At 39.1% G+C, this 21,599-nt stretch overlaps 3 protein-coding genes across 4 annotated transcripts; 2 read left to right on the top strand and 1 right to left on the bottom strand.

The window, feature by feature from the left end:
• Window positions 1-600: 600 nt before the first annotated feature.
• On the top strand, window positions 601-4,721 carry ccng1 (cyclin G1). The gene is made up of 6 exons (XM_030144830.1): window positions 601-823; window positions 2,034-2,297; window positions 2,384-2,637; window positions 3,008-3,086; window positions 3,322-3,432; window positions 3,564-4,721. Exons 2-6 carry the CDS (start codon window positions 2,034-2,036, stop codon window positions 3,753-3,755), a joined length of 900 nt encoding a protein of 299 aa, XP_030000690.1. The 5' UTR covers window positions 601-823; the 3' UTR covers window positions 3,756-4,721.
• nudcd2 (NudC domain containing 2) lies at window positions 4,323-13,414 on the bottom strand. The gene is made up of 4 exons (XM_030144836.1): window positions 12,982-13,414; window positions 11,675-11,723; window positions 11,444-11,595; window positions 4,323-5,114 (listed from the first exon to the last, which is right to left on the bottom strand). Exons 1-4 carry the CDS (start codon window positions 13,168-13,170, stop codon window positions 5,031-5,033), a joined length of 474 nt encoding a protein of 157 aa, XP_030000696.1. The 5' UTR covers window positions 13,171-13,414; the 3' UTR covers window positions 4,323-5,030.
• Window positions 13,415-13,702: 288 nt separating this feature from the next.
• Window positions 13,703-21,516, top strand: gabra6a (gamma-aminobutyric acid type A receptor subunit alpha6a). 2 transcript variants are annotated; one of them, XM_030144828.1, is made up of 10 exons: window positions 13,703-13,872; window positions 13,956-14,068; window positions 14,179-14,246; window positions 14,658-14,878; window positions 14,976-15,058; window positions 15,581-15,724; window positions 16,606-16,758; window positions 16,857-17,107; window positions 18,766-19,010; window positions 20,541-21,516. In XM_030144828.1, the coding sequence occupies exons 1-10, from the start codon at window positions 13,838-13,840 to the stop codon at window positions 20,560-20,562; spliced, it is 1,335 nt and encodes a 444-aa protein (XP_030000688.1). In that variant the 5' UTR covers window positions 13,703-13,837; the 3' UTR covers window positions 20,563-21,516. The 2 variants fall into 2 exon arrangements, with proteins under 2 accessions (XP_030000688.1, XP_030000687.1); XM_030144827.1 differs by having other exon boundaries at window positions 13,703-13,881.
• The last annotated feature ends 83 nt before the right edge of the window (window positions 21,517-21,599 follow it).

Here is a 21,599-nt window from a genome sequence, read left to right as displayed (position 1 = left end):
TCTCCATTATCATTCATTTTTGATAGAAAAGTGGGAGTGAATAAGCAGGATTTGGACTGTAGTGTGCTCTACTCAGCAGGTTCAGGTTTCTTCCAGACTGTTCCAGACACTTGCCAGCAGGTGTCCCTTTAAAAAGAGGAGCAGCGGTATTAACAGGTCATGTTATGGTGGTAATGTCAGGTAGATAAATACAAGCAAATGATTATGTAATGTTTTAGGCAAAACAGTTATTGCTGGTAAGGTCTTCTCCATTTATCATAGTCTCATATTCCTATGAAGGTGTCTCTGTTCCGTGTTTTATTGGACTGTAATAATTCCGATTGTCATCATCATTAGTAGTCTCGTTTGATTATTAAAGAAAACTCTTTTTTTGGGTGAAGTCGTTTAATATGATATGACCTAAAAACGGTAATAAACCCGGACCCGCATCGACCGTATCTCAGCTCCTCCCCTGTGATTGGTTCAGCAGCTCGCAGAGGGTGGAATTTAAGATTAACTGACTGGAAACATATCCAACCAAAAATCACAACTACGAATGACGTCTATCAGTGACCAATGAGATGTCACCATGTTTGGGCATGGGCTTGGTTATATTCTTCCATTAATACCTAAACTGCCCTTTTCCCCGTCGCCTTACGCCAAGGGTAGGGGGGTGTGCATAGGCAGAAATTAACCTATGCTTAAAACTTTCTGTAGTGGAAGTTCATACTTACACTTTTTTGTGTTTTAAACTCCTTTTCATTCGCCTCTTTTGCGCGTTTGAAGATTGTTTTCCCCTGCATTTTTCCTTCATAATACGCAAGACAGCCCAACTTGATCCAAGGTAAGTCAACCTAAAGCCTATTTTTTAATATAACCCATCTAACATCAGTAACATTTTACTGTTAAATGTGTTTTATGTTTGTCAGTTTTGTCAAGAAATAAACGTATTTTGTTGGTACAAGTAATTTGTCGTTAGCTAGCGTTAGCGCTCGTAGCTAACTTAACGTAAATTAGTTTGTAGTTTAGCTCTCTTAAAACATTGTAAAACCATATTAAATCATTTCCCACTCTTCTATGTTGTTAAAATATGACAGCCGGCTGTAGTTGTCCAGTTTCCAGTATGTTATCAGACTTCAGCTTGGCGTCAGGGGGTTGCATGTTAGCTCTCCGTTTGTTTGTATGGCAGGGACATGTCCCGACATGACGCAGGTCCTGCCCTGATTCTCACGAGGCCCGTTCTCTACAAAAAACAGACCCGGTTTCTAACCTGACCATCAAACTGTCCGTTAAACATGGTTAGAATTTACGGCAAGGTCTGGTACTAGCCCATCATTTGCTCAAAACTATATTACATAGATTATTTAGAACTTTTCAGACGTATTACTGTTGTGGGTCTGTTGTACAACACCGTCTGCTCCAGTTGATTCCAGTTCAGTGACAGCTGGCAGAGGAAGTCATGTTACTGACTCACTAACTTACATATTTGGAAGCTCTAACATGTCTCAGCTACTACTGGCTAACTACCCCGAATATCATTCTCTTCTCGGTCATGAATTTCAATTGAGTTCTATATAACACATTTTATCTACTTTCCCCTGTGCTAATCTGAGCCAACCATGGGATATCATAAAAGTAAATTTTATATTTGAAGTAAAAATGTTGTTTCACTAAACGATGGTCTACATCATAGCAAAATACAAGTGTAGGTTACAGAAAAGGTCTACCAATAGTGGATTTTTAAAGGATGGTAGAGTAACCATGATCCCTGTCTCCCTAAGAAAATTTGAACTGAAAATGGATTAGGTGTTGTATGTCTGAAATCAAACCATCATTCACTTTAGTAACTGGATAAATGTACATTTGGAAGTTAAACTAAATTAAAAAAGCATAGACAGGAGTGTCTTTGGAGACAGTATTTTCCATCAAGGTTTATAAGTCTTATATTAGTGGTTAGTCGTTCTGAGCTGTAAAGGAATCTTATGTTCATATTCATCCTATCAAGATGTGGCGATATTAAGGGTTATTTAATGTTTGTTTTTATATCTGTACAGATGATTGACACAGTAGTAGGACCTGGAGCACTGCCTTTTGCAGTTCAGCTGAAATCTTTGATGGATCTCGAAGGCCGATACCAGCCAAAACTAACCGGCCTAAGACTCATTGAGAGCGCCCAGGACAACGGCCTCAGGATGACCTCCAGACTTAGGGAGCTGGAGGTGAAGGACCTGCTCTCCCTCACCAGGTTCTTTGGTTTCAGTTCTGAGACATTCTCACTGGCCATCAGCTTGCTGGATCGATTCCTTTCTGTTATGAAGGTTTGTAAAAAATACTACCCTAGATTGATTTTGGTGACTGTCCTATATTCACTATATTTCGAATAACTTAACCTTTTCACCAACAGATTCAGCCGAAGCACCTGTCATGTGTGGGCTTGTGTTGCTTCTACATCGCTGTGAAGTCCTCAGAAGAGGAGAAGAACGTGCCTCTAGCCAATGACCTGATCCGCATTAGTCAGAATCGCTTTACAGTGTCTGACATGATGAGGATGGAGAAGATCATCATGGAGAAGCTCTATTGGAAGGTGAAAGCCCCGACAGCCCTTCGCTTTCTCCGCCTGTTTCACAGTCACATCCAGGAGCAGCTCGATGCTGAGAGGTAAGGACAGATGGTCACATCAACCTGCAGGGCTGAGTCATGACTCAACAAGATTATATTTACTCCTACTAAAATATGTCTTCTCATATTTGGCTTTAAAGAGAACACTAGACAAAAATATTTTTTTAGGGCCAACAGGCACAGTCTCATTTGAAACATCAAGACATTATGTGACAACTTGTTTCAAAATGCACTAGTTTAAACCTTCTCAATGTTAATATGCTTCAGAGGTAGAAGTACCTTTCAGATGGCTTTGTTTTGTTAGCTCAGTTTTAGTCTGCTGTCAGTAGCCAAGACATCTAGAGAGTCTCTTGTGTGCATCTTATGAAAAGTTAAAACGCTGATACTAATAGCATTTCTCTTTTTATAGTAAGAAGATCCTGAGTCTTGAGAGACTGGAGGCTCAGCTTAAAGCATGTCACTGCTCATTTGTCTTCTCCAAAATAAAGGTAGGTCACAGTAAGTGGTCTCTTATAAATGATGACCTATTTGTAGTTTGGTGTCATGGTAACTGAACACCCAATGATGCTCCCTTGTCCCAATGCACACCTCTCAACTGTGATATACTGTATTTTAACTTTGCAGACCATTTAAGAGAAAATAATATTTTTAACATTGTCCACTCATCATTTGGAGCAGTGCCTTTCATGGTTTTAATAAAGCGGCACATCTTTTTCTCTGCAGCCCTCTTTGCTTGCTTTAGCTCTGGTGTGTTTTGAGGCCTGGGATAAACATGACCCTGAGCACAGTGACAAAATATCTGAGGCCCTGAGTAGCTTGCAGCAGCAGATGAATGTAAGTAAATTATTAATTAAAAAGCTGTGGGACTGGTTTCCTAGTAATTCAAAGCATAATTTTTCAGGTAGTCTTTTCCCAGAACAGCTGCATGTAACAGTCTGGTTTTTGTGCTGCTTTCTTCTTCGCAGATTAAAGATGGGGACCTGGTTTGCATGCGGGAGTTGGTTGGGAAGTGCCTGACTGAATACGCCACCACTAAATGTTCCAAACCAATCAGGCAGAGACTCCGCTGGACTATTTCAGGGAGAACGGCACGCCAGCTGAAGCACAGCTACTATAAGATCACCCATCTCCCCACCATACCTGAGTCAGCTTGTTAAAATGTCAGGCTTTGATTGAGTGACCTTGCATGCAAACAAAAGCTGTTCCTAAACAGCTTAATTTTGTGATTGGCAGTAAATAAGTCTGTGAATGATGACTAGCTTTCAGGAAGGTCACTCATTTGAAGTCTACTTATTTTCTTTACAGATCTTCATCACTGATGATGGTGTTCTTTAAAGAAAAACTAGAAATGTTAGCATTTTTGTTTGATTTAGATACATTAAGCACACTGTATTTCATCAGCGCCCATCACAGAGAGGAATACTTTTTCAGAAAGGTTTACCATCCGGTTTTACTTTCCTGGTTGAGTTGCTTGCACAAGTGTACAGTATGTTCTTGTTTAATCCGTACCAAGGTGTTTGGTATTTCCTGGAACGGGTTGCTGGTTTTAAGCTAATAAGTATAGAACCACCTAGGTCCTCAGTCCACCATGTGGAAGAGGAGGGAGAAGGATTTTGCGAACAGCTAAAATGGAACCAAGAAATCGGGCCCAAAATCCTTAACTCCCACCCTAGGTTGCTAAGCTGTCCTGAATGCACACTCCTACCCAAGGTGATTTTTTTGTTTTTTTTTATAGCGAGGGAGCTCTGGTTTTTCCAGTGAAGTGAAGCTAGTGACGATTCTGTCATTTCTGGCTACTCTATATTCTGAGCTGAAATGTCAGCTTTGTGATCAGCGGTTACAGATGAGTTGTTTTCACTGATTTTTAATTTGTGGACACAGTGAAGCACCACACGTACTAATTGATTTCATCTGTCAATTATGCAGAGCACTAAATAATTGGTCATTGCTGTGGAAATGCGGTTCAGAATCTGTATGGTGTTCTCTTTGCCAGTTTCCCTGTGTAGTACAAATTTACTTTAGTAACAAAACAATGTGTTCTCAGACTCAAATTGTCGAATTCAGTACACCATCTGGTTAACCTATGTCCTTGTACCTTTCAATAAAATTTATTGAAAAGCCAACAGTACTGCGTTTTTCGCATTTCTGAACACATCTCAAATGCTTCATCCTATGAGCTGTTATAATCTGTCCAAATAACAGACTTTCAGTCTTCCATATAGTTTCTTGGCAGTCTTTCATAGCCAAGAAAAGTCACATGAGAGCACTTGCTAAAAACGAGTCATACAACTTGTTATCCAATATTCAAGTTCTGAAGGCAAACGCTTTAGACCTCCAAAGATCTGATGGATCCACTGTTGATGTCATGAGGTCCTTTACATTTGATCAGGCAGGAGCACATATCCAATATGAGTCAGGCATCACGGCCTCTGTCATTTCTGCAGACTGGAAAAATCTGGACCACCTCCTGCAAAATTCCCAGAAATCTCTGCACCACTGAAGTCAAATCCAGGATTCTGAAAGAAAGTGAAATCAGTTTAAGTGTCAGTGGATTCAGCAGGAGCAATTATATTCCTGTACAATCTGGTGAAAATGTCTCAGTTGATATACTGTATAACGTGCATAACTAGACAGTGTAAATACAAGACTGAAAAAAAAACCCTCAACCTATTAAAATCAGTGTCAGTGTTCAGTATATTTAGTCAGTCAGAGTTAGCTTTTCATTAGGGCTGGGTACCAAATTTGGAAAGTTGGATCATATAGATTAAAGCTGCAGGAGACTATCGTCACCAATTCTTCATCAGATCTGTAAAACACGAGTCATGGCCTTAGTGTCACAAATCCGTAAGCCTCTCTGTGATTACTCACTTGAATCTCTTCCCTCACAGTGAACAATTTTGAAGTGTACTCCACCATAAAGAATCCATTTGTTCACAAACAGAGCCATTAAGTCAGTCAGGCATTTTCGGAAATTTGTCGTGACGTGCATTGTGGGAAGCGGAGCTACGAGCAGCCGCAGTAGCAAGAGGCAATGGAGCCGTTTCTGTGTTTGTTGATGCTGCAGCCGTAATGCGCATTATGGCTGCAGCATCTGAAATGGTTTCATTGCCTCTTGCTACTGCGGCTGCTCATAGCTCTGCTTCCCATGTTGCATGTCATGACAAATTTCCGAAAATGCCTGACTGACTTAACGGCTGTTTGTAAACAAATGGATTCTTTATGGTGGAGTACACTTAAAAATTGTTCACTGTGAGGGAAGAGATTCAGGTGAGTAATCACAGAAAGGCTTACGGATTTGTGATACTAAGGCTACGACTCGTGTTTTACACATTTGATGAAAAATTGGTGATGAAAGTCTCCCACAGCTGTAAGATACAATCAAATAACGAAAGACGTTAAATACCAAATTTCATTACCTAAAGAATAAATCTCAGTGTTTTTACAAATTTTTTACTAAGGATAACATCACATTGTGGTCAAACTGTTTTATAAAACACCAGTGTCCTGAAACATAAAACTAAAGAATCAGTAAGCAGTAAGTTAAACCAGAATGTGGTGAATAGGTTTACATTTTATGTTTTGAAGCTATGGAAAACTGGTGTTAAAAACAGTGCTGGATAAAAGTGTAATCCTGGAAAGTTGACTGGGAGTGAAAAGTGTGGTAGGAAAATGTGAACAAGCAACAGAGATGACCACAGAGAAGAAACTGACTGAAGGAAAGGACAGAGGCTGCAGTCAGTGCATCAAGAGTCACAACACAAAGACGAGTCCAGGAAATGGACTACAAGTGCCCCATTCCTAGTGTTGAGACACTCCTGAACTAGAGACAGTTTCAGACGAGTCTTACCTGGGCTAAGGAAAAAAAACCTAACTCTTTTAAGGTGTAATTTTGTATTTAATTTGGAAATTAAGGTCCAAGAGTCTGGAGGAATAGTGGAGAGGCACAGAATCCACATTGCTTACAAGTCCAGTATGAAGTTTCCATAGTCTGTGATTTGGGGTGTCATGTGATGGTATTAGTTCACTGTGTTTTATCATGTCCAAGGTCAACAAAGCATCTACCAGGAGCTTCAGAGCACTTCATGCTACTATCTGCAGATAACCTTTAAGGGGATTATTTTCTTCTCCAGCAGGACTTGTCACCTGCAAGGTTATAATAGTTTTGGATTTTTAATTATAGTTTAGTTTTAATTAGTTTTGACTTTTTTTCTCTAATTCAGTTAGTTTTATTTAGTTTTTAGAGCAGGTTGGCTAGTTTTTATTATCGTTTTTTTCTGAATGCTTAGTTTTAGTATTAGTTTTAGTTATTTCATATATTTTATCGTCCTCATCATCCTATTCAAAGAAATTAGTGAGGCACGGATCAGTGGGTTACCCTGGACACTTTATTTGGGGATCGGGTTAGGGCGGCTCATTGACTGAGCAGAGACACAAACACATGTACAGTACTATGTATAAAATCCCTGCGGGAGGGGGTGATCCATACACAACATCACTTACATGAAAACAATGCGAAAATGTGTGAAGCATGAGAGGAGATGCACAAAGCAGCCAGCAGTAAACCAGATAGAAACATATATAAACCAGCTAACCAGCAGTGAACCGCATAAAAACACATATAAACCAGCTAACCAGCAGTAAACCAGATAGAAACATATATAAACCAGCTAACCAGCAGTAAACCAAATAGAAACATTTATAAACCAGCTAACCAGCAGTAAACCAAATAGAAACATATATAAACCAGCTAACCAGCAGTGAACCACATACAAACACATATAAACCAGCTAACCAACAGTAAACCGCATATAAACATATATAAACCAGCAGTAAACTGCATACAAACATATAGAAACCATATAGAAACATATAGAAACCATATAGAAACATATATAAACCACTTATAAACATATATAAGCCAGTCCATCATCAGTAAACCACACCTTAGCAGATATCTCATATCTTAATCATCTACAGTTCTATTATTAGCCAACTTTGCTTCATTTTAATTCAGCTAGCTGTAGCTAGTAACATCAAATGTTTTTTAACATTACAAAGGGTTACATACCTCTGTAATTGGATTACATTTCATTCTCCTCTTTTCTACTCTTCTAAACTGTGCAGTTAAGGGCTTGGAAGGCCTTTTCATGGTGATAAACTCTCCAGTTTTTACCTGGATGCTTACACCTGTCTGATGCTGTCATTCAGCTCCACTCTGTCTCTGTCACTCACGCACACACAGTGAGCAAAAAAAAAAAAAAAAAAGACCCCACGCATCACTAAAGTAAATCCCATACAGGACTCTGCTGCATTGTCAGGTGCGCTGTGTCACCTGGCCACAGCGCAGAACTAATCAGAACTGGTTTGCTGACCATGGTATCACTGTGTTCGATTGACGTGAACCTCATAGAGGACCTGTCATATTGTCATAAGGAAGATTAGAGACATGAATCCCAACAGAACAGATAAGCTGAAGGCCACTAGCAAAGCAACCTGGACCATGTCACATCGTACTGAAGCAGTAATTTGTGCAAAAGGAGCCATGATCAAGTATTGAGAGTATAAATGAACATGCTTTTCATGAGTTTGACATTTCTGTATTATAGATGCTTCTTTTTATCAATCTTATGAATGACTAATATTTTGAGATACTAGTTCTTTCATGAGCTGTAATCATCAAGTTAAAAAAGATCAAACTTAAAATATTTCACTTAATGTGCAACAAATATATAATTCATTTTATAAGTACAAATGTTTGACTTCAGTTATGAAAACCAAAATACAATATTCTAATTTTTTGACATGCACCTGTGTTATTCATCCTGTCCTTTTGTCTTGGTTCCCGTGGCTAAAAGTGTGAAGGCCGGGTCTTGTCCCTGATGGTGCCTAATTGCTAATCATCACTCATCTATATTTTATACATCCCTTACATAGTACATAGTATGTGTAAATCTGACTTCCATATCCAAAGGGCAGTGTACGGTGGCCCAGAGGTGCAACAGGCCAAAAAATTATCCACTAGACGAAAAAAAATACCTACTACAAGAAAAAAAAGAGAACAGCCTAAAAAAATTATCCACTAGATGAAAAAAATTATCTACTACAAGAAAAAAAAGAGAACAGCCTAAAAAAATTATCCACGAGATGAAAAAAATTATCTACTACAAGAAAAAAAAAGAGAACAGCCTAAAAAAATTATCCACGAGATGAAAAAAATTATCTACTACAAGAAAAAAAAGAGAAAAACAGCCCCAAAAAATTATCCACTATAAGGAAAAAAAAAGAGAGAACAGCCTAAAAAAATTATCCACTAGACAAAAAAATTATCTTCTGCAAGAAAAAAAGAGAACAGCCTAAAAAAATTATCCACTATAAGAAAAAAAAGAGAACAGCCTAAAAAAAATTATCCACTAGATGAAAAAAAAAATCCCCTATAAGAAAGAAAAGAGACCAGCCAAAAAAAATTATCCACTAAAAGAAAAAAAAAGAGAACAGGCAAAAAAAAAAAATTATCTACTAGCCCAAAAAATTATTCACTATAAGAAAAAAAAAAAAAAGAACAGGTGAAAAAAATTATCTACTATGAGAAAAAAAAGAGAGCAGCCCAAAAACATATACACTATAAGAAAAAAAAAAACATCATCCACCTTTTCAATTACGGGGGCGCTGTTTACCCGAAAGGTGCCTTGCTTTAAAATTAAGGCCACCACAAAAAATAAAAGGATAGGCTGAAAAATTTTAAGGCTTTCGGCTAATGTGGCTAATGCTAAGGAAGTACCCCACCGGAAGTGGAGGTCGTGCGCTAAAAAATAAAGTTATTTTAAAATATAGATATTTATATTAATAGAGTTTGCAAAGCAGTTAAATGATTAAATACGGTTCCAGTGTCTGCTCAAGGTTAGGCATGGGCGTTAAATGGTTAAGGTTAGGGTTAGGGTATGGTTGGGGTTAGTTTTCAGTGGTAAATGGCCCTTGTGTGCACTGTGTGAAGGTTCATTGCTAAGCTAATGCTAACGCGAAAAGTTGACGGCAACTTTGTGAACTACCAGTGCGAGTAAACAATTGTGTGATTACAGTGTTGAATTGTTCAACTGCCTGACATTCAGTATCATTTTTGTTGAATATTCGCTACAAAAAGTTCTAAAATTATTTTATTTTGAGAGGAGGAGAAGAGGAGCTTCCTGTGGAGCTCCACTATCATGGCATCGCCCATTTGTTGAGAGACAGCGAGTGCATATTGCGGCACCTCGGCTGGTGCCACGAGGTGCCGAGGCACCTCGGCTGGTGTCGCGACGTACCGCGGTACCACGGCTCGGTGCCAGGTACCCCAGCACGGCACCGCGTACCATGGCTCGGTACCACAGCTCAGCTCGTTGCCAGGTGCCGAGGCACTGCGGTACCACGGCACACATCTTTATCTCCACAAAATGTCCTTCTTGATCTAGTGTTAGTAAAGACACTCCGTTTGAGTTGAGGAGGAGAGGTCTACCTGCAAACAAATGGGCGATGCCATGATAGTGGAGCTCCACAGGAAGCGCCTCTTCTCCTCCTCTCAAAATAAAATAACACAAAGTTGCCGTCAACTTTTCGCGTTAGCATTAGCTTAGCAACGAACCTTCACACAGTGCACACAAGGGCCATTTACCACTGAAAACTAACCCCAACCATACCCTAACCCTAACCTTAACCATTTAACGCCCATGCCTAACCTTGAGCAGACACTGGAACCGTATTTAATCATTTAACTGCTTTGCAAACTATATTAATGTAAATATCTATATTTTAAAATAACTTTATTTTTTAGCGCACGACCTCCACTTCCGGTAGGGTACTTCCTTAGCATTAGCCACATTAGCCGAAAGCCTTGAAATTTTTCAGCCTATCCTTTTATTTTTTGTGGTGGTCTTAATTTTAAAGCAAGGCATCTTTCGGGTAAACAGCGCCCCCGTAACTGAAAAGGTGGATGATGTTTTTTTTTTTCTTATAGTGGATATTTTTTTGGGCTGCTCTCTTTTTTTTGTCATAGTAGATAAATTTTTTCACCTGTTCTTTTTTTTTCTTATAGTGAATAATTTTTTGGGCTAGTAGATAATTTTTTTTGCCTGTTCTCTTTTTTTTCTTTTAGTGGATAATTTTTTTGGCTGGTCTCTTTTTTTTCTTATAGGGGATTTTTTTTTCATCTAGTGGATAATTTATTTTAGGCTGTTCTCTTTTTTTTTCTTACAGTGGATAATTTTTTTGGGGCTGTTCTCTTTTTTTTCTTGTAGTAGATAATTTTTTTCATCTAGTGGATAATTTTTTTAGGCTGTTCTCTTTTTTTTTCTTATAGTGGATAATTTTTTTAGGCTGTTCCCTTTTTTTTCTTATAGTGGATAATTTTGTTGGGCTGTTCTCTTTTTTTTCTTGTAGTAGATAATTTTTTTCATCTAGTGGATAATTTTTTTAGGCTGTTCTTTTTTTTTTCTTGTAGTAGATAATTTTTTTCATGTAGTGGATAATTTTTTTTAGGCTGTTCTCTTTTTTTTCTTATAGTGGATAATTTTTTTAGGCTGTTCTCTTTTTTTTTCTTATACTGGATAATTTTTTTGGGCTGTTCTCTTTTTTTTCTTGTAGTAGATAATTTTTTTCATCTAGTGGATAATTTTTTTAGGCTGTTCTCTCTTTTTTTTCTTGTAGTAGATAATTTTTTTCGTCTAGTGGGTAATTTTTTGGCCTGTTGCACCTCTGGGCCACCGTAGCAGTGGATGTTGCATTTTCTACAGATTATAAAGCCCTTTGAGAGAAATCTCTGTTAATATTTGGCTATAGACATAAAAATAAAGTGAATATTTGCACACATGCTCACCTCTCGCTGGAACCTTTCTAATGTGAGCTTCCTCTGCATCTGGTCCTGGACCCAGGCATTTGCACAGTACTCCCCCTCCAACAGAGAGGACCAGCAATTCCCTGCCTCTCTGTTGGCCTTCATCAGGACAATCTGGATAAGACATTTATCCTCTACAGAGACAAGACATTAGATTGATATGTGTACATGTCCATCCATAGCAGCTCTGTTAATTTGAAGAAAGAGACTTACCTAGTGTCCACGTAGCCTCATCAGACACAGTAGTGCCAAACAGCTTTCCCTGACAGAGGAGGAGAATAATGCAGAGAAGACAGACAAATCATTTTATAATCTGCTACTTAATGAATCATATTTGCATTGAAGAAGAAAAGCATTATTTTCTAGCCTAGGGGTGTCAAACATATGGCCTGTCTGCCAAATCAGGTCTGCCAAAGGTTCCAATCCAGCCCACAAAATGAATTTGTGAAGTGCAAAAAATTACACCAAAAATATTAAAATTCAAGGGTGTCAAGCTCATTTTAGTCAAGTGGCCACAGATTAATTAAATAATTAATATTAATATTAATTAAATTAATTAGTTTAATTAAAACATATAAATGATGACAACTCCAGTGTTTTATCTTTTTCTTGTTTTAGCGTGAATAAAGTAAAATTACACAATGAAAATGATTACAACTAAAAACTGTCCTTTCACATAATGTGAATATTCTAAACAATCGTGAACAGCTTGAAATTTCTTAAGAAAAATAAGCAGAATTTTAACAACACTTTTAACAACACAACCTGTTACTACATGTTTTGTGCCTTTGTAGGTTCATTGCAATCTGTAAGTTGTAATGTACATGTACAAATGAGAAGCTGAGTCATAATATTGGAAAAAAAAAAAAAAAAGCACTTTTACTACAATTTTACTGCACTAATAGAAAGAGAAAAAATACACACACACACACACGCTTTTTTTAAATATAACTTTTATTTATACAGCACCTTCAAAAACCAAGTTTACAAAGTGCTTTGACAGACAAAGCAGAAGAGTACAACAACAGAATACCCAGGAGTGAAAATAACAGAGAGTAAAACAGGAGGACAGAATTAAGCTGAAATTTAAGTAAAACAAGACGCAAGCAAAGACATTAAAAACATAGAAAAACAAAACAGCACAGTAAGAGAGATAAGTACAGCAAAAAAAAACCCAAACAAACAAACATGACACTGAGTAAATTAAAAACTTATTAAATATTCAAAAATTCAAATATTAAAGAGACAGATAATTTATCGGCTATAATTTTACTGGTCCAGCTGCTTGAGATCATATGTGGCCTCTGAACTTAAGTGAGTTTGACACACCTCTTCTAGCCTAATAATGCATGAAAACAGCGTAGAAACTCTATATTGCAACCTGTTTATATTAGCCCTTTGGCATGATGGATGCCTGGGAAGGAGTTTGTCTTCATAAACCCTAAAGTACCAGCTGCAGACAATTCTTCCTCTTTATTATTCTACAGGAATATGCCATAAAGATCATTTCAGCAGCCTACCTTGAATATTTCCTTTCCTTTGACGTGTAGCTCTATGTTCTTGGATCCTAACTGGCACTTCACCTCCTTGGCTGACGTCCCGTGAGGAACCTCGACTTCGACAAAGACCTCCTCCATGGTCTGGTACCAGGACCCCCATGGGGTTTTGCAGGGGACGACTCCGCTCCTCTCTTCAAAGTGAACTGACATCCCGGGGTCTCACACCGGCTGACAGCTCGGCTAACGTTAGCTAACTAATTTATATCTGGATAACAGAGAGGTGCTGCGAACTTATATAACGCAGGCAGTGTTGGTCGCTATTTATCTTTCGGCTGCTTTATGACACTGGTTTCTAAAATACCTAAAACCAGATTTATTTTAGTATTTAGCTTAGCATCAACTCCTGCCTTTTTATTATTGCCTCGCACGCTCTCGAAACTTCTTCTTCGTGACTCATTGTGTCTGTCATTTCCGGTTGTGAACAGCCTTCCGCCTTTTGGCGACATCTGCTGTCAGAAAAATAAATTGCAACATAAATCACCTAGGACATAGGACAGATTTGACGTTGATCTATATTCATTTCTCTTGAAGCTTGTTCGTTTCATTTTTCATTATTATGGTTTTACTATTTTACTTTGGCTTATATCAGGAACCTTAAAAGAATCTGCTGTTTGTCTAAAAAAAGGAGTGGATTTGCTAATCTGATAATTAGATTACTGTTCCTGTCTTAGTACCTTCTGTGTCATTTTGCTTCCCCACCAGTCACTTCAAAGACGTCAAAGACTGTAGCACTGTTTTGCTCATCTTCTAAATAATTTTTTGAAGTATGTCTTACTTGCAAAGTTGACAGAGAAGGTGGTGATACTTGCTGTAAAAGATGATCCTGTCAATAAATGTAGTTATTTTTATCTGGTGGATAAAGTAAGTCTTTTGTTAGTCAAATGTTGGTTGTAGAAACAGTGACTCTGGGAGTTTAACCTTGTTTGTCTTTGCAGTCATGCTAATGTTCATGGAAATGAGAGGGAGAAGATTAATTCAGATGACATTACTCGTATTTTGGATCGATTACTGGATGGTTATGACAACAGACTGCGACCTGGATCTGGAGGTACTTTATACAACACTCTTAAACCTGAAATGAAGGACAAGAGGCCTTATATATTTTATACACACTGGTTATTACTGTGTGCATTGTACATGTGTGAATTTTTATTGCAGGTGGAGTTACAGAGGTGAAAACAGACATATTTGTCACCAGTTTTGGACCTGTTTCAGATGTTGAGATGGTAAGACATGACTTCTGTTAGGAGATGTATATGTGCTGACTGCAGGAGATAACAACGCTTCAGTGACCATTGAATGTCTGCCTTATGGGCAATCTGCCATGAGACCATCTAATGAGCTTTAATCTGTTTGACCAGCCCTATAACTCCATTATTGATGGCCTCTAAATCAATATGACAGCATGTCAGACAGAGAGAATGGCTGAATAGATTGATTAATGATTATCTGGGTTGAGTGGCATCCATCATTGCCTCGTCATCCATCCTCATATTGGACTGCTGTGAATTGGCTGCAGAAAGTTGAAACAGCTCCTGTATTAAGCATGTTAATATATTAAAGCGCATTAAAATATTCAGATTCCCAGAGCACAGGATTTTTTTTTCATCTACTAACAAGCTATGTTCACATATCAGGAGTACACCATGGACATGTTCTTCCGTCAGACGTGGGTGGATGAGCGGCTGAAATTTGAGGGCCCAACTGAAATCCTGCGGTTGAACAACCTCATGGTGGATAAGATCTGGACCCCAGACACTTTCTTCCGCAACTCTAAGAAGTCCATATCCCATAACATGACCACACCAAACAAGCTTTTCCGCATCATGAAGAATGGGACAGTCCTGTATACTATGAGGTGATTCAATTTTGTAAAGGCTCTACTTTGTCTGTGAGTCTGTTACAGGACAGATGACTGACCGAGGCTGTTTTCTATGTGTCCTCTTTGTCATTAGACTGACAATCAGTGCAGAGTGTCCAATGAGACTGATGGACTTCCCCATGGATGGACACGCCTGTCCTCTCAGGTTTGGAAGCTGTGAGTACTGCAGATGCTTTTTAAAGAGAGGATTAAACTGCCCATGAAACAGCCAGCGGAGTGCTATTTCTTTTAGTTTATTAACATGTTTCTTGTGAAAATAGGAATCTAGCCTCTAGTGCTAAAAATGTGGTCAGTTCCACCTGTGGTGCAATGACCCATAATAGCCTAGTGACAAATGATGACTGCTAGGTAGCTCATAGGCCCTATGCACTGGTTGGTAACTACAATTTTAGCAACTGAAGAAGAAAAAAAATAGTGAAAGTGGTTAATTAGATGCCAAATTAGCGAACCCTCCCCGGTGCAGGATGAATCAGCAAAATGTAAAAGACCATTCACACCTACAAAATGACTTTTTAATCATAGTTGGACCAGGCATTGGATTATAGTAGCTGTGTAGACCTATCATATAAATACTTAATTATTTCACAGGGCTTTAATGATGTCCAAATATGTCCAGATTCATAAATGTGGACATGCATCATGTGCTTTAAGGGTTTCATAACTGTCATTGTATTTTAGATGCCTACACCAGTAGTGAAATTATGTTCACCTGGAAGAAGGGACCAGTTGCATCAGTCGATTGTCCCAAAGAGTCCATGAGTCTCCTTCAGTATGACCTGGTGGGACAGACTTTGTCCAGTGAGATTTTCAAAGCGAACACAGGTAATGTTCATTGCATTTGCAGTCACAGCCAACAAACTTGCACTTAAGAGTTTAATTAAATTTTTGTGTTGACACATAATGAATCTAAGAGGTCAAGTGACTTTCCTCAAAGTCTGCACTAGTGTCCATTACTCTCCCGCAGCAGAGTCGATATAAAAGCTTAGACTTCCTTGAACAGCCATCTAAGATGCTTAAGTGGTCAGGGCTAATGCGAATGGTGTGCCTTAAAAAGAACTATAGGGTTTAAAGCCTAGTGAATGCACTGACATGGAGGAAGGATGGAGTAGTGTGTGTGCATTTTCTCTTTCCACCAGAAGGAGAAGTGCTCCCCTGCTGTGAACCTTGCAGATTCCAGTAAGAAGGAGGAAAAGGATGAGGCAGGGATGATACCCATTTAGTATTCAGAGAGAGAGAGAGAGAGAGAGAGAGAGAGAGAGAGGGAGAGAGGGGGGGAGAGAGAGCCTCAGTATGTGTGTGTGTGTGTACATGATGCAGCATGGATTTGTAATGTGAATGTCTGCATGCATGTGTTTAGACGGAACAGGCCAGTGTTACCCATAGTGACGCTGCATCCTCTCCTCCTGCCTCCTCCTGCCTCCTCCTCACATGCTCCCCCTTCCTCCTCTTCTCGACTTCATCCCATTTTCACATGTCTACACTGCTCCCTCCTCCCTCTTGTCCTGCTGTCTTCCTCCTCCTCACCTCTTTGTGTGCTGCAGTTTGTGGGTTATTCCAGTGTTAACAGCAGCAAAATATCTATATGTTTTTTTTTCTTAGCTGCTCTTCTGTTTCAAGGGCAGGCAAGGGCATGTGCTCTGTGCGTGCTAACCTGCTCTGTCCCCCCAGGGTTGCGCTCTCCACACATGCTGTTTATCTTGCAGGTCACTACTCTGTGCAGGTGGTCCATTTCCATCTCCAGAGGAAGCTGGGATATTACCTCATACAGACCTATATTCCCCTTATAATGGTAGTTGTTCTCTCACAAGTCTCTTTCTGGATCAACAAGGAATCTGTTCCTGCTCGCACAGTTGCTGGTACGCCTCCTCTCTCTGCAGTTACATGGAAAAATCATACAAATCATGTTCTATACTCTGATCTGTTACATTTCTGTGTGTCTGAATAAAATCCCCAGGCATCACCACAGTGCTGACCATGACCACTTTGAGCATCAGTGCCCGACAGTCGCTTCCCAAAGTGTCCTATGCCACTGCCATGGATTGGTTTATAGCTGTGTGTTTTGCCTTTGTGGCGTCCGCTCTCGTTGAGTTTGCAGCAGTAAATTACTTCGCCACCCTGCAGGCCAATCGTCTGAAGAAGCAGAAAGCCAGACAGGACAAGCTGGAGGTGCTGGCTACTGGCAGTGACGATGATGACACTGTATCGGTGAGCGGATGACTGAATCTAAATAATAAAAGTAAAATATTAAATATTAAAATATGGAGGTGATTTATAAGAAGGGATTACCTTCTTGCTGAAGTACCATCCAGTCCCTTTTAATATCTGCTTGTTGCAAATCAGGATTACAGGTGAAATGACTTTGGTGAAAAAGTTTGCACAATTAAAGAAAAGACCAATAGATTTTTTGTTTCAAAACATATGAAACATGATGAAAAAAAAAGGAAAACCATAGAAATTTGGTAAAACTTGCAAGAATAAACAAAAAAATCTCACAATAATGAGTGAAAATGATTGATTTACTTATCAACACAATCTACCAGTAGTCATGAAATGTAAATAAGTGCATAATGTAATGTAATAAGTCATTCATTCAAGGTTCTGTCTTACATCAGTATTTCCATTTTCTACCTTTTTATACTTATACTCTACTTCATCTCAGGGGTAAATGCTGTATTTCTACTACATTTATTACCTCTAACTTCAGTTTCCAGTTTGAAACTTCTTATTATTAGTGAAAAAATATTCTAAAATACACTAAAAATGTTATGTAAATGTTATTAGAAAAAAAAAAAGTTATTAAAATAAACCCTACATTAACAATAGATGAACACAATAATGCATCAATATATTATTACCTAGTAATGATTAATTCTCCACTTTTGTTACTTTAGGTATATTTGGTCCTTATTCATTTGTAGTTTTTGAATATGCCAGGTATTTGTAAGGTTTTGACAGCGTGACTCTTAGATGTAACAGATTACATTGTACATTGTGATGTTCCTACTTTTATTCAAGTAAGAGATGTGATTCAGTTGAACCTACATGACTGCACAGGTGGGAAATTTCACAAATAAGTTACTGAAAAAAAACAAGAAATGTACAAACTTTTTCAAATGTAGATATTCAGCTGCATGCACTGGCAAAAAGAAAGTGCAGTTTGAAAAATTTAATGGGGATTCATCCTCTTATGCTTCTATGAAAAATGGCTGTGTGATTTACTGTATGTCATCCTAAAACATTTACATGCGTGATTGGAATTGAGATGTGTATTCTCATCACTGAAAGACCTGAAGTGACTTTGATGCTGAACAGGAAGGCTGCAGCTCTGATTTAGAGAGAGAAAAATCATGCCACAGATAGGAGGTCTTTTTCTTTGCATTCTCAAGTCGTCACCCTGCCTCTTCCATTCTACCCATGCATGCACACTATGCATTAAATAGTAATATGAGCAGTTGTAGCGCTCTCCTCTCTTGCTATATGCTTTATGCTAATACAGTAAGCCACCCAGCATCCTCCTGGGATCTGTCTCACGTGTAGGGCTCATGGTTAGATGCTTTAAAAATAGCCTCAGTGTGAGAACAGAGAACAACTCCGGCAGTCTTCGCTGCATAATCTCCTCACCACCCTATGGGCATCGAGCAAACTACCTGCTGCATTCCATAGGGACGTTGGTAAACCATTGAGATGAAGCTCCCACAGGAATAGAAATGACTTGCAGCCTGGAATACCTGACACCCACATGTTAAAACCACCATACACACACTTCCTCTTGTTTTTACATCCATATCTGTTGATGATCACCACAAAATTCCAATCTCATCTCTTTGTGCTTTTCCTTTTCAAACGTGCCTGGCCCTCATCAGCCGGAGAGCAGCCCTCGTGGAGGCCTCAAGAGGAGGAACCACTCGGTTTGTCGCAGTGAGCCTGATGATGCTCCCCCACTGCCAATCTTCCTCCAACAGGGCTCAGCTTTTCCTCAAATCCCACAGTTGGCTGGCACCAGCCCTATTGACAAGTACGCCCGCATCCTGTTCCCCCTGGCCTTCGCACTCTTCAACCTAGTTTACTGGTACATCTACCTGGCCAAAGACACCATGGAGCAAGCCAGGTACACTTATTACATTTACCAAAACAATGACTGATCCTGCTCACACCCTATAGACTGTGCATCCAAATCAAATGAAATCTAAAATCAGTCATCTACTTTCATTATTGTCCAAGTGCAGATGAATGGTGCTGCATGAGAGCCTTACTGTGCTTTACTCGAACTCTCTTTTGACTCTATATCATTGCCTTTAAAAGTTATTACCACGGGATTTAATAATATTAACTCCCACCATCTCTATTCTGTTTACTCTGTTCTACTTCCACTGAGGTAATACTGTTCACATTTTAGTCTATATTCAAGTCTATCCTGAAACCAATGAAAACAAAGCTTTGTCTACATCCCTTTATATTATATTCAGTATGCTTGAACACGTTATACAGGTTTATGAGGCTTATATATGCAAAATGAGAAACTGGTCAAAAGAATCATCACCTTCCTTTTGCTTCAATAATATCTGAATAGAAAAAGACAAAACTGAATTGTTCAATAGAAATACTTTTAACTTATAACCCTGTGGCTATAGGGTTATAACTGACAGCTGCAAATCAACATATCTATAAATACAAAACGTAAAGAGGAGAGACCTGGAAGGTGCAGCATTCTTGTACAAGTGAAGAATAAAGCTTTTCTTTCAATTGATGATGTTTTTTTTTTATATACTTTATATCTGAAAGAGGCACAAACCTGTCTTACTTTGCTCTAATTATGATAGCTTCAATGGAACAATAACTACCCACACTTTTATCAAGGCATAAAGACATCAATAATTTCTAAAGCTGAAACAGCCCCAGGAGTTGTAAGCAAAAAAAATGTGAATTATGTTAGATTGTGTTGTTGCTGCATTGACGCCAGCAGTGTGGCTTTTATCATCATCATAGATTTATAATACAAAAGGGCCTCAGTTAATTTGAGAGGAAAAATATGCATCACACCTCTCTGCTTTTATATAAGGTACACCTGAGGGCTGGCAAAACCAAAGCCATTTTAATGACAGCACTGTTTCTCCATGGGGAGTGGGCCTCACAGGCGAACTAAAGCAGCACACACTTTGCATTAACCAAATGAATAAGCGACAATTCATATCCCCATTTATGAGTGAGCCACTTATAGAACACAAAGCTCCATGTCCAAGAAGGAAGGAGAGAGATACAGTGCAAAAACACAGAGCGATACAGAGAGACGGGGGAGAGAGAGATCTGTTATGTAACACTGGGGGGTGCAAATCTGCTCATCATGCTTCTCATGTTCCTGTCAGAGAATTTTTATGGTTGTTTTGTTTAGAACGTTCTGCAGAATAATGAGAGAGACAAGATGGAGAGCATGAGAACAGCTGCATCACATCTATTCCCCTTACATATTTTCACCACGTCTCTAGCTCGGTACTTTTGAAGAAGGCACCGAGAGGACAGACAGGGAGCACTGTAGCAGTTTTTGGCTGTGAAGTATGCTGCAGATAGAGCAGTTCAGGATGTGGAAAGGCATCAGTATGCTCCTCTCACATTTGCGGTTTGTGCTCTTCTGGTTTTTCAGGGACACAGATACGACCTCTTAAAAACGGACCTGGAAAAGGGCATGTGCCGCCAGAGAGACCGTCACTATCCATCCAGCCTCATCTTTCCCCACCTCTCTGCATGAACAAGCTCTCAGCATTTGCACTGCTCTCATGTGACAGAGGAAATGAATCAGAAACTCATTTATTCTCCTGCCGCACATCTATTCATTTCACAGGCTGTGACCACTGCCCACTTGTGTTCTGATCAGCTGCTGAAGAGCTGTCCTTCACGGGCCTCAGACACTTTACAACCCAAACGTACTCACAACTTCCCAGGGTCCCGGACTAACACAGACACCACACACATACAGTATACATGCTGCTCAGACTCACACTTAGACATGCTTGCACGCATACACACAAACCAAGAAACACATCAAAAAGAAGTGGATGATATAATCTATGATGGCTGTAACTGGTGGTGATGCAACAGTGAACCAATGCTCTCAGAAGTCTGCCCTCTACAGAAGCACAGCTCCCACTACAACAAGATCAAAGACAATTTAGAGGAGGCTCGCATCCCTCCTTGTAGCTTCAAAAATGTACTCAAACCTGAGAAAATGAATTGTGGGATTGTGTTTTCCATCCCACCTTTCTGCTCTGGTACTCTGGTGCTCCCTTTGCATTTTCAGATGTACTGCAGGTTCTGGAAGTGTTGCAGGGAGGAGTGGGACAGCACCCATGAGTGTCTCTGAAATTATTATTATTATTATCATTATTATTTTGTAAGAATGTATGGTTATTTGGTACACATAACTGCACATCCTGTCTGCCTGGTTCAAATGAAAATATGTCCTATTAGGCAGTTAATAGCTTTAAACACTGAAGGACTAAACTTGATCTTAACTTGGCTGTGGTCATTTATACCCCACATCGTTTGACCTTGTGGGCATGTACACAGTCCTTCTATGCCATGCAAGGGACAAAACAAGAATAAAACACGGCGAAAAATCACACCGTTGTTGTTCATTTCCTGGCATAAATGCTTGTTTCTTCATTACGCACATCCACTTGTCCCTTTAATATTTTTCTCTGCA

This window comes from Sphaeramia orbicularis, chromosome 10 (genome assembly GCF_902148855.1).
Source record: "Sphaeramia orbicularis chromosome 10, fSphaOr1.1, whole genome shotgun sequence".
NCBI classification, from domain to species: Eukaryota; Metazoa; Chordata; class Actinopteri; order Kurtiformes; family Apogonidae; genus Sphaeramia; species Sphaeramia orbicularis.
Note: the sequence above shows the minus strand (reverse complement) of the source record. Positions and strands in the feature narration are given on the sequence as shown.